Source organism: Oncorhynchus kisutch, linkage group LG24 (assembly GCF_002021735.2).
Source record: "Oncorhynchus kisutch isolate 150728-3 linkage group LG24, Okis_V2, whole genome shotgun sequence".
In the NCBI taxonomy this organism is placed as follows: Eukaryota; Metazoa; Chordata; class Actinopteri; order Salmoniformes; family Salmonidae; genus Oncorhynchus; species Oncorhynchus kisutch.
In genome coordinates this window covers 19,109,055-19,122,341 of record NC_034197.2, presented here as the reverse complement: position 1 = coordinate 19,122,341, position 13,287 = coordinate 19,109,055, and the positions used below count along the sequence as shown (strand labels likewise).

At 48.2% G+C, this 13,287-nt stretch overlaps 1 protein-coding gene across 2 annotated transcripts in view; it reads right to left on the bottom strand.

Moving 5' to 3' along the window:
- LOC109869349 (plexin-A1) overlaps nucleotides 1-13,287 on the bottom strand; it is a 344,851-nt gene that overhangs the window by 55,970 nt on the left and 275,594 nt on the right. For both annotated transcript variants that reach the window (XM_031803595.1, XM_031803596.1), the window contains exons 11-12: nucleotides 4,936-5,032; nucleotides 1,191-1,381 (exon numbers count right to left, since the gene is read on the bottom strand). In XM_031803595.1, coding sequence (XP_031659455.1) covers nucleotides 1,191-1,381; nucleotides 4,936-5,032 — 288 coding nt within the window. The remainder of the gene's footprint in view (nucleotides 1-1,190; nucleotides 1,382-4,935; nucleotides 5,033-13,287) is intronic.

The window sequence follows — 13,287 nt, the reverse complement described above, 5'->3', positions numbered from 1 at the left end:
GAAGAATGCAAAAATCTAAGAAAGAAATTGAGAAACCTGTCCAACAAAACATAGAGATGTGGAAAACCTGAGTGTACGCCTTCACTATGGTGAATCACTAAAACAATACAGAAATACACTACGGAAAAAGAAGGAACAGCACATCAGAAATCAGCTGAATGTATAGAATCCATAGACTCTAACCACTTCTGGGAAAATTGGAAAACACTAAACAAACAACAACACGAAGAATGATCTATCCAAAATGGAGATGTAAACCACTTCTCCAATCTGTTGGGCTCTATAACAAAGTATAAAGAGAAAAAACATATACATGATCAAATATAAATCTTAGAATCAACTATTAAAGACTCCCAGAACCCACTGGATTCTCCAATTACCTTGAACGAGTTACAGGACAAAATAAAAACCCTCCAACCCAAAAAGGCCTGTGGTGTTGATGGTGTCATTAATAAAATGATCAAATATACAGACATCAAATTCGTATATATATATATATACAGTGTTGTAACAATATATATATCATATCATATCAAATGTCATATCATATATATATATATATAATGTGACATTTGTAATGTCTTTATTGTTTTGAAACTTCTGTATGTGTAATGTTTACTGTTAATTTTTATTGTTTACTTCACTTTTGTATATTATCTACCTCACTTGCTTTGGCAATGTTAACACATGTTTCCCATGCCAATAAAGCCCCTTGAATTGAATTGAGATCACTACCAAATGACACAATTACCTATAAAGGTGTAAAAAGCAGCATTTCTGTGTAATAATTGGATGATTCATGATGAAACTAGTACATAACAAGACCATGATTTTGGGAATTTTTAACTAAATGTTATACATAAAATGATCCTTTGAGGGAAGAATTGACATATTTGACATTTGTATCTTAAAACATAATTGTGGAATAATGAATTGAAGTCGGAATATTTGTGACATGTTGGCCTGTTTGAGACAAAATGTTTCATCTGTAGATGCTACAAAGCAGGAAGTGTTATATGAAGTTTTACCGCTCTGTAATATGCACGCACGCAAACACACACACGCACGCACGCCACACACACACACACACACACACACACACACACACACACACACACACACACACACACACACACACACACACACACACACACACACACACACACACACACACACACACACAGTCTCACCTTAGTGATCTTGGGGTGTGTACAGCGGCTGTTGCCAGCGGTGGGGTGCATCCAGCTGCTGTCCAGTGGGGCACACTCCTGTCTCAGAGAACACTTCTTCTCCTGGACACACCAGCCACACTCGAACCTGGGGTCAGCCTTCAGACACATCCCACAGCTGTCTCTCAGCGCATAGCACTTATACAGGTGGGCTGAGAAACAGAGAGGGAGGACACAGGAGAGATGACGTTTCGTCTCACAGGCATTAACAATTACATTGTTGTGTGAATAACTTTGTTTTCACTACCTTCATGCTGTTGGGTGGAAAACAAGAAATGAACTAAGAAATGAAAACGCCTTGTTATGGGGGGGGGGCACTAATACTCAGAATGATGAATTAACAGCAGGAATGATTCTCTTTCAGAAAGAAATAGAGAAGGATAGCAGGTTCCTCCTAAAGTCATATTCCTCTGTTGTGTAGGGAGAGAGACAGAGAGAGAGAGAGCAGAGAGAGAAAGAGATAAATAGAGAGAGGGAGAGAGGGAGAGAGGGAGAGAGAGGGAGAGAGGGAGAGAGAGAGAGATAGGGAGAGAGAGAGAGAGAGGGAGAGAGAGGGAGAGAGAGGGAGAGAGGGAGAGAGAGAGATATGGAGAGAGGGAGAGAGAGGGAGAGAGGGAGAGAGATAGAGAGAGAGAGGGAGAGAGAGAGGGAGAGAGAGAGAGAGAGAGAGATAGGGAGAGAGGGAGAGAGAGGGAGAGAGGGAGAGAGAGAGGGAGAAAGAGAGAGAGGGTGAAAAACAAACAGCAGGCATGGCGCTCCACAGACGGACGGACACAGGATTTCAAAGGAGACTGCGTATCCCTCCACCCGCTGCAGCCCTGCCTGATAATCTGATTTGACACGGCAAAGCTAAAAAGTAGTGCTGTGCTAATTAAACTGAACCAAATGAATTATTTAATTACATGAACATTTCCACTTTACACCTGGGCAAAGCTGGGCATTCTCGGGCAGTCTGGCAGAGATGGGTAATTCACTGTGATTCACGAAATGAGGGAGGGAGGGAGGGACGGAGGGCGGGAGGGAGGGAGGGACGGAGGGTGGGAGGGCGGGAGGGAGGGAGGGAGGGAGGGAAAGAAAAAAGAGAGAAGAACACAGCGAACGGTGGGGAAAGGGAGGAGAAGGTCTTTGGATGGCTTGAATGAGCAGGGCTAGTTTAACATTTAGTTTGGGGAAGTTTCAACATGTCAAATTAAGCGTGGAAGTTTGGGCGGAGCACAGTGTAACTGGCCTCTGCACTGCAGTCACTAACAACGTTTATATTCTTCATTTCTGTTCCAGCTTTAACAGATGGTACTATGGAAGACACCGTATTCCAACAGGAGAAATTGGGTGCCAGTTCCAGAGTGTGTGAAAAACTGCTGACAGGGTAGAATACAGAGGGGTTAAGTCTCAGCGTCCAAGGTGATGCTAAAGGACATGACGTTCCACCGTCTGCTCGTTAAAACCTCGACTTATCTTACGTTTCTGAGAGAGAAGGGTCAATGTAATCCACTCTCCTTTAATGTAAAGGCTTTTACAGTAGTCAGACAGACACCTTAGACCAGAGCCGGGCATCAGTCACGTACAGGCCCAGCCGCCCCCAACACCAACACGCAGAGTGCGGGCCGCAAACGCGAATTAAACAAATGAGGCCAAGCGATAAACGCAATTGGACAAAAAGCGTGTGCAGCGGGGTCAGATCATATGACCTTGATCCAATGATCAGAGTGGGGTATCTGACATCATTATAATATTCTACCTCTGTCCTTTCTCTCTGCCAGCTAAATATGTCAGAAAGGGAATCAACTAACTAATCAAAGCTAGGGTTAACTAACACTCAGCTAGGGTTAACACTCAGTTAGGGTTAACACTCAGCTAGGGATAACACTCAACTAGGGTTAACACTCAGCTAGGGTTAACACTCAGCTAGGGTTAACACTCAGCTAGGGTAAACAGCTAGGGTTAACACTCAGCTAGGGTTAACACTCAGCTAGGGTTAACAGCTAGGGTTAACACTCAGCTAGGGTTAACACTCAGCTAGGGTTAACACTCGGCTAGGGTTAACACCCAGCTAGGGTTAACAGCTAGGGTTAACACTCAGCTAGGGTTAACACTCAGCTAGGGTTAACACTCAGCTAGGGTTAACAGCTAGGGTTAACACTCAGCTAGGGTTAACACTCAGCTAGGGTTAACACCCAGCTAGGGTTAACAGCTAGGGTTAACACTCAGCTAATGTTAACACTCAGCTAGGGTTAACAATCAGCTAGGGTTAACACTCAGCTAGGGTTAACACTCAGCTAGGGTTAACACTCAGCTAGGGTAAACAGCTAGGGTTAACACTCAGCGAGGGTTAACACTCAGCTAGGGTTAACACTCAGCTAGGGTTAACACTCAGCTAGGGTAAACAGCTAGGGTTAACACTCAGCTAGGGTTAACACTCAGCTAGGGTTAACACTCAGCTAGGGTAAACAGCTAGGGTTAACACTCAGCGAGGGTTAACGCTCAGCTAGGGTTAACACTCAGCTAGGGTTAACAGCTAGGGTTAACACTCAGCTAGGGTTAACACTCAGCTAGGGTTAACACCCAGCTAGGGTTAACAGCTAGGGTTAACATTCAGCTAATGTTAACACTCAGCTAGGGTTAACAATCAGCTAGGGTTAACACTCAGCTAGGGTTAACAGCTAGGGTTAACACTCAGCTAGGGTTAACACTCAGCTAGGGTTAACACCCAGCTAGGGTTAACAGCTAGGGTTAACACTCAGCTAATGTTAACACTCAGATAGGGTTAACAATCAGCTAGGGTTAACACTCAGCTAGGGTTAACACTCAGCTAGGGTTAACACTCAGCTAGGATAAACAGCTAGGGTTAACACTCAGCGAGGGTTAACACTCAGCTAGGGTTAACACTCAGCTAGGGTTAACACTCAGCTAGGGTAAACAGCTAGGGTTAACACTCAGCTAGGGTTAACACTCAGCTAGGGTTAACACTCAGCTAGGGTAAACAGCTAGGGTTAACACTCAGCGAGGGTTAACACTCAGCTAGGGATAACACTCAGCTAGGGTTAACACTCAGCTAGGGTTAACACTCAGCTAGGGTTAACACTCAGCTAGGGTAAATAGCTAGGGTTAACACTCAGCTAGGGTTAACACTCAGCTAGGGATAACACTCAGCTAGTGTTAACACTCAGCTAGGGATAACACTCAGCTAGGCCACACGGTGGGGAAAGATCTCCTGTTGCATCCATCCATACCCCACTGGTAAAGGATAATGGTGGCTCCATGTGTGATCTAGTGCTACTATCTCTGCTCCCTAGTGATGACTGAGACCAGGCTCTCCATCCAGCTTGATGAGCCTCCTGAGCAGCAATAGCAGGATCTGACCCCAGACCTGCCAGATCACAGAGGATTAAAGGGCCAAACCGTGTCCTCCACGACTTCCATCCCTCTCAACCCTCTAGTCGTTCTGCTGCGTGTTGTTTTGGAGGAGCGCGTCAGAGTGACTGCAGACGGCACTAAAAGAGATAAGGTTATTGAACCCAGCGGGGTCTAGCAAAAGCTGTAGCCATGTGAAAAAACACTTTCATTCCCTTTCAAAGACGTGCTGCCGGAGAGGAAGGGGCCCCTCCAATCGGATCTTAGGGATTTAAAAAAGTGTAGTGAGGAGGTGAGAGAGGAGAGGAGGGAAGCAAGGGAGGAAGGGAGGATATGGAGAAGAGGAGGTTTTTACCTTGTATGTTGAAGGGGTTGTCGATGACTTGGTTTTCATTCCACACCACTGAGAGATCCACAGGCAGGTCACTTAGGTCATTACCCTCATAGTCATACTGGAAAGAGAGAGAGACACTGAAGCTGGTCAGTATCTACAGGCCTCACAGAACCTGAACATTCAGTGTCAGTATTCACAGTACTGTGTTAGCCAGAGACAGATCGATATGATGGAGGGAGTAAGAGAAAGACAGGGAACTTCACCCTTCACCCAATCACAGAATACACTCAGAAGAGTGTCCTGGTATGTAGACCAAAATAACAACCCCCCTTTCTCACACACACACACACACACACACACACACACTCACACACACACACAGGCACACGCGCGCACACACACACACACACACAGGCACACACACACACACACACACACACACACACACACACACACACACACACACACACACACACACACACACACACACACACACACACACACACACACACACACAGACACACACACACACACACACACAGAGAGAGAGGTGTTGGTTGACCTGAGGGGAGGGAAGGATCTAGATTAATTTACACATGAAATAAGTGGCAGAATTTAGGCGTGACGAGCGATGCCGACGAGTAAGTGAAATTGGCATTTTCAATTTGTTCCCTGACACGTCTCATTTAGGTCCTGCACCTCCTCCTCCCAGCCCTGTGCCTCTTCCCATTGGGCACCAAGTCAGAGGAGTGTCAAACCCTTCATCCAGTCTTTCACCTAACCCTTCATCCATTCTTTCACCTAACCCTTCACCCAGCCTTTCACCCAGCCCTTCACCCAGGCCTTCACCCAGCCTTTCACCCTTCACCCAGCCTTTCACCCAGTCTTTCACCCTATCAACACACAGCCTTTCACCCAGCCCTTCACCCAGCCTTTCACCCAACCCTTCACCCAGCCCTTCACCCAGCCTTTCACCCAATCAACACACAGCCTTTCACCCAACCCTTCACCCAGCCCTTCACCCAACCCTTCACCCAGCCGTTCACCCAGCCTTTCACCCAACCCTTCACCCAGCCTTTCACCCAGCCTTTCACCCAATCAACACACAGCCTTTCACACAGCCCTTCACCCAATCAACACACAGCCTTTCACCCAGCCTTTCACCCAATCAACACACATCCTTTCACCCAGCCCTTCACCCAGCCTTTCACCCAATCAACACACATCATTTCACCCAGCCTTTCACCCAACCTTTCACCCAATCAACACATAGCCCTTCATCCAGCCTTTTACCCAGCCCTTCACCCAGCCTTTTACCCAATCAACACACAGCCCTTCACCCAGCCTTTCACTCAATCAACACCCAGCCTTTCACCCAATCAACACCCAGCCTTTCACACAGCCTTTCACCCAATCAACACACAGCCTTTCACCCAATCAACACACAGCCTTTCACCCAATCAACACACAGCCCTTCACCCAGCCTTTTACCCAGCCCTTCACCCAATCAACACACAGCCTTTCACCCAATCAACACACAGCCCTTCACCCAGCCTTTCACCCAATCAACACACAGCCTGGTCGTGAAGACCAACCACCAACCTACTTAATTAACCTTAGTCTCCACATCTTCTTCTTCAGTTTATTTCAGTTTATTTCAGTTTGTTTCAGTTTGTTTCAGTTTATTTCAGTTTGTTTCAGTTTGTTTCAGTTTGTTTCAATTGTATTTACAGCCTTATTCAGTGATCTGACCTGAAGACCCTGGTCATAATTGAACTCATCAACACATTCCCTTGCCTCTGTTACAAGAACCCATTTGGCCATAATGATCTTAACCACTCTGGTCTGTTAAATCAGTAGAGTGTTGCTCTGACACAATCTGGGCAGGACATGGGATCCCAACATAACATCCCAGCCTACTACCCTACTGCAGCAGTGTGATGTCCATACATCATTAATGAGAGGAGGCATTGGACTCCGGCATTCTAACCCTGCTCCTGATGCCTCTCTGTGGTAGGCCCACATTAAACTTTAAAGGCCACGATTAGTCCGCCCGCGACACAACGGCCACCAAACACCGGGATGCCCTGTTCTCCTCGCCGCCACCGCCATGCTTTATTCATGTGCCCGTTTACAACATGCCAATCACACCATGAGACCAACCCGACGCCAGCGTGAGACCAACCCGACGCCATGTCATTCACCAGTAGTGTAGGACCAGGCAGAGACGGGACCCGGCAGAGACAGGACCAGGCAGAGACAGGACCAGGCAGAGACAGGGCCAGGCAGAGACAGGGCCAGGCAGAGACAGGACCAGGCAGAGACAGGACCAGGCAGAGACAGGACCAGGCAGAGACAGGGCCAGGCAGAGACAGAACCAGGCAGAGACAGGACCAGGCAGAGACAGGACCAGGCAGAGACAGGGCCAGGCAGAGACAGGACCAGGCAGAGACAGGACCAGGCAGAGACAGGACCAGGCAGAGACAGGGCCAGGCAGAGACAGGGCCAGGCAGAGACAGGACCAGGCAGAGACAGGACCAGGCAGAGACAGGGCCAGGCAGAGACAGGACCAGGCAGAGACAGGACCAGGCAGAGACAGGGCCAGGCAGAGACAGGACCAGGCAGAGACAGGACCAGGCAGAGACAGGACCAGGCAGAGACAGGGCCAGGCAGAGACAGGGCCAGGCAGAGACAGGACCAGGCAGAGACAGGACCAGGCAGAGACAGGGCCAGGCAGAGACAGGACAAGGCAGAGACAGGACCAGGCAGAGCCAGGACAGGGCAGAGACAGGACCAGGCAGAGACAGGACAGGACAGTCATTCACCAGCCAGGTTCTGTAGTGTAGGACCAGGCAGAGACAGGACCTGGCAGATACAGGACCAGGCAGAGACAAGACCAGGCAGAGACAGGACCAGGCAGAGACAGGCCAGGAGACAGGCAGAGCCAGAGACAGGAACAGGCAGAGACAGGACCAGGCAGAGGCAGGACAGACAGGACCAGGCAGAGACAGGACCAGGCAGAGCCAGGACAGGAGAGACAGAGAGGAACAGAGAGGATAAGAGAGGAACAGAGAGGAGAAGAGAGAAGCAGAGAGGAGAAGAGAGGAGCAGAGAGGAGAAGAGAGGAGCAGAGAGGAGAAGAGAGGAGCAGAGAGGAGAAGAGAGGAGAAAAGAGGAGCAGAGAGGAGAAGAGAGGAGCAGAGAGGAGAAGAGAGGAGCAGAGAGGAGAAGAGAGGAGCAGAGAGGAGAAGAGAGAAGCAGAGAGGAGAAGAGAGGAGAAGAGAGGAACAGAGAGGAGCAGAAAGGAGCAGAGATGAGAAGAGAGGAGCAGAGAGGAGAAGAGAGGAGAAGAGAGGAGCAGAGAGGAGAAGAGAGGAGCAGGGAGGAGAAGAGAGGAGCAGAGAGGAGCAGAGAGGAGAAGAGAGGAGAAGAGAGGAGCAGAGAGGAGAAGAGAGGAGAAGAGAGAAGCAGAGAGGAGAAGAGAGGAGAAGAGAGGAACAGAGAGGAGCAGAAAGGAGCAGAGATGAGAAGAGAGGAGCAGAGAGGAGAAGAGAGGGGCAGAGAGGAGAAGAGAGGAGCAGAGAGGAGCAGAGAGGAGAAGAGAGGAGCAGGGAGGAGAAGAGAGGAGCAGAGAGGAGAAGAGAGGAGCAGAGAGGCGCAGAGAGGCGAAGAGAGGAGCAGAGAGGAGAAGAGAGGAGCAGAGAGGAGCAGAGAGGAGAAGAGAGGAGCAGAGAGGAGCAGAGAGGAGAAGAGAGGAGAAGAAAGGAACAGGGGGGAGAAGAGAGGAGCAGAGAGGAGAAGAAAGGAACAGGGGGGAGAAGAGAGGAGCAGAGTGGAACAGAGAGGAGCAGAGAGGAGCAGAGTGGAACAGAGAGGAGCAGAGAGGAGCAGAGTGGAACAGAGAGGAACAGAGAGGAGCAGAGTGGAACAGAGAGGAACAGAGAGGAGAAGAGAGGAACAGAGAGGAGCAGTGAGGAACATAGAGGAGCAGAGTGGAACAGAGAGGAACAGAGAGGAGAAGAGAGGATCAGAGGGGAACAGAGAGGACAGTTCCTTACAGTCCCTCTCTGTTCCTCTCTGCTCTTCTCTGCTCTTCTCATACACTGTTCCAGGATGAGTAATCAGGCTCATTACTATGTCCTGGCCTGGTGTGTGTTATTAATCGGCCATGCGAACAGAGAAAACCCAGGAGACACCAAGGAGAAAACTAAAGCACAAGGTGAGCAGAAACGTGTCCCTGACCTCAGTAGAAACAACATACATGAGCCAGCACTTCATCTTTATCATATTTCCTCTTCAGAAACAGTCTACTTGGATTGATTGTTCTGGGCTATTCATATAGAGCAGAGAGTGTGCTGTGTGTGTGTGTGTCTCTGTGTGTGTGTGTGTGTGTGTGTGTGTGTGTGTGTGTGTGTGTGTGTGTGTGTGTGTGTGTGTGTGTGTGTGTGTGTGTGTGTGTGTGTGTGTGTGTGTGTGTGTGTGTGAGAGAGAGAGAGTGTGTGTGTGAGAGAGTGTGTGTGTAGGCTGGATATAGTGTGTCTTCTGGGCTGAAAAGTGCCAATGTTAACAAAACAGGCCAGATGCTGCTCAGGAGAAGGGGAAGAACCCAGTGCCTCTTGTGCAGGTCACCTGTAGATAATTAGTCATTTTGAAGGGATACCTGAGCATGTGATTAAAAATATAACATCAACGAGGGGCCCGTTCCCAGCTCCCCTATGATACTGCGAAACCCCATTCCCTTCCTTGTACATGCCATCTCTCTCTCACTCTCTCTCTCTCTCTCACTTTTGCTCTCTCTCTCTCTCTCTCTCTCTCTCACTCTCTCTCTCTCACTTTTGCTCTCTCTCTCTCTCTTTCTCTCGCTCTCTCTCTCTCTCTTTTGCTCTCTTTCTCTCTCTCTCTCTCTCTCTCCCTCTCTCCCAGACTCCCTCAGACTGAGTGAAGACCCAACCAGTCCTGAGTGTGATACAGCTGATTAGAGTGAAGACCCCACCAGTCCTGAGTCTGATACAGCTGATTAGAGAGAAGATAATACCATTCCTGAGTCTGATACAGCTGATTAAAGTGAAGACCCTACCAGTCCTGAGTCTGATACAGCTGATTATAGTGAAGAGCCTACCAGTCCTGAGTCTGATACAGCTGATTATAGTGAAGATGCTACCAGTCCTGAGTCTGATACAGCTGATTAGAGTGAAGACCCTACCAGTCCTGAGTCTGATACAGCTGATTAGAGAGAAGATAATACCATTCCTGAGTCTGATACAGCTGATTAAAGTGAAGACCCTACCAGTCCTGAGTCTGATACAGCTGATTATAGTGAAGAGCCTACCAGTCCTGAGTCTGATACAGCTGATTATAGTGAAGATGCTACCAGTCCTGGGTCTAATACAGCTGATTAGAGTGTGTTGTCTCTATCCTTCTCTGATCTGTGACCTGGTCAGACTGTGTTGTGTCTCTATTCTTCTCTGATCTGTCACCTGGTCAGACTATGTTGTGTCTCTATTCTTCTCTGATTTGTGACCTGGTCAGACTGTGTTGTGTCTCTATTCTTCTCTGATCTGTGACCTGGACAGACTGTGTTGTGTCTCTATTCTTCTCTGATCTGTCACCTGGTCTGACTGTGTTGTGTCTCTATCCTTCTCTGATCTGTGACCTGGTCAGACTGTGTTGTGTCTCTATCCTTCTCTGATCTGTGACCTGGTCAGGCTGTGTTGTGTCTCTATTCTTCTCTGATCTGTCACCTGGTCAGACTATGTTGTGTCTCTATTCTTCTCTGATTTGTGACCTGGTCAGACTGTGTTGTGTCTCTATTCTTCTCTGATCTGTGACCTGGTCAGACTGTGTTGTGTCTCTATTCTTCTCTGATCTGTCACCTGGTCAGACTGTGTTGTGTCTCTATCCTTCTCTGATCTGTGACCTGGTCAGACTGTGTTGTGTCTCTATTCTTCTCTGATCTGTCACCTGGTCAGACTATGTTGTGTCTCTATTCTTCTCTGATTTGTGACCTGGTCAGACTGTGTTGTGTCTCTATTCTTCTCTGATCTGTGACCTGGTCAGACTGTGTTGTGTCTCTATTCTTCTCTGATCTGTGACCTGGTCAGACTGTGTTGTGTCTCTATTCTTCTCTGATCTGTGACCTGGTCAGACTGTGTTGTGTCTCTATCCTTCTCTGATCTGTGACCTGGTCAGACTGTGTTGTGTCTCTATTCTTCTCTGATCTGTCACCTGGTCAGACTGTGTTGTGTCTCTATTCTTCTCTGATCTGTGACCTGGTCAGACTGTGTTGTGTCTCTATTCTTCTCTGATCTGTGACCTGGTCAGACTGTGTTGTGTCTCTATTCTTCTCTGATCTGTCACCTGGTCAGACTGTGTTGTGTCTCTATTCTTCTCTGATCTGTGACCTGGTCAGACTGTGTTGTGTCAGTACTACACAGATATAATACATCCTCAAAACAAGCATAGTGGTCTTCCAATTCTCCTCAGAGCAATGTCAAATAAGGACGTTGTAAACAGTCAAATTTGCTCCACTTTTTTCACCCGCGTTGCAATAAAAACAGGAAATCTAACGTCATCCAAACAACTTCCTGTTTAACAGCTGAATGAAACCCTGTGTGGTCTGCGTGTGTTTTGTTCTCCCAACCGATGGGCTCTGAGGCATGGCGGAAACACAGCACCAAGCAGCAGGCATTAGGCAGTTTACAGTTACGTGGCTCAACCTTTTCTCTCCAGCCCTGAGTCCATGGTGGTGGTGGAGGGGGGATGGGGACTGCTCTGCAGGGGAACTCTGACACCATTCTACTACCCTGCATGGAGTTAGTACACGGCAGTATCAGCAGCTGCACTTCCACCAGAGCATGGAGCACGACGCTGTTCTGTCACATAAACCCCTTCTCTCTCCCTCTCTCCTTCTCTCTGTTGTTCTCCATCTCTTTCTCTCGCTCTATAATTTCCTCTTCCTCTCTGTTGTTCTCTTTCTCCTTCTCTGTCTCTCTCCCCACCTCTCCCTCTGCCCTATATAAAGCACTGCCCTACAGCTGTTTCCCCTCTGTTCCCTCATCTCATTAGATGACCCATCCTTTCCTCCCTTTTCCTTTCCTCCCCCAGTTAAATGGACCCAGGGCTGCCAGTCACAACGCTGCAACACTGCAATTCATCATCATTTTATCTGCACGGGAAATAATTGGATCCTCTCAAAGACACCTGACAGGTTGCTGTCAGAGGTTGCTGTCAGAGGTTGCTGTCGGGTAGATCCTGGGCAAGATCTGCCCTTCTTTTCCCACTTTAATCATTGTGTTTTTCTTACCAGAGGGTAGAGAGAGGCCAGACATCTTCCAAAGAGGAAGCCAACGTGGTGAAGCTCTCCCTGATAATATCACTCTTTGTTTCTGCCCTGTGCTCCTCAAAGCTTCCGCTCGGGCTCCCCCTCTCTACTCTAACTCCCTGATAAAACAGTATGTAGGAAGAACTCTACAACTGCCCCAGATACAGGATATCAGCTTGTCAGATCATGTCAATCTGCCGACTGGGTTAGATTGGCCGAGCAGCTCATTTTAATTGCCATGTATTTAGGTGCGCAGCAAAATTGATGATAACTCTCCAAACGAATCCTCTGTGTCTTCATGACCTCTTCCACACACACACACACACACACACACACACACACACACACACACACACACACACACACACACACACACACACACACACACACACACACACACACACACACACACACACACACACACACACACACACACATCGATACAAATCGACCCATACACACACCATTCTGGAGATGGACTGTTGGTGCACTAGAGGTGTTATCCACAGTGTAAACACTAGAGCAGGATGGATGTGTCCTTCTCTCTGTTCTGTTCTCTGGTCAGCAGAGACGGGCCGATGAGCTAATAAACTCAATGATAGTCCACAGCACACGGCAGCACACGGCTGAACACACTACAGCACACCTCTTGTTTATTCAATCGATTAGCCAGTTTCTATCTCTCTTTCTCTCTCTCTCTCTTTCTCTCTCTCTGTCTCTCTCTGTCTCTCTCTGTCTCTCTCTCTGTCTCTCTCTGTCTCTCTATCTCTCTCTATCTCTCTCTCTCTCTGTCTCTCTCTCTGTCTCTCTCTGTCTCTCTCTCTTGTCTCTCTCGTCTCTCTCCTCTCGAATCTATCTATCTCTCTCTCTGTCTCTCTCTCTGTCTCTCTCTGTCTCTCTCTCTCTATCTATCTATCTATCTCTCTCTCTGTCTCTCTCTCTGTCTCTCTCTCTGTCTCTCTCTGTCTCTCTCTCTGTCTCTCTCGTGTCTCTCTCTCTCTTATCTATCTATCTATCTCTCTCTCTGTCTCTCTCTCGTTCTCTCTTCTGTC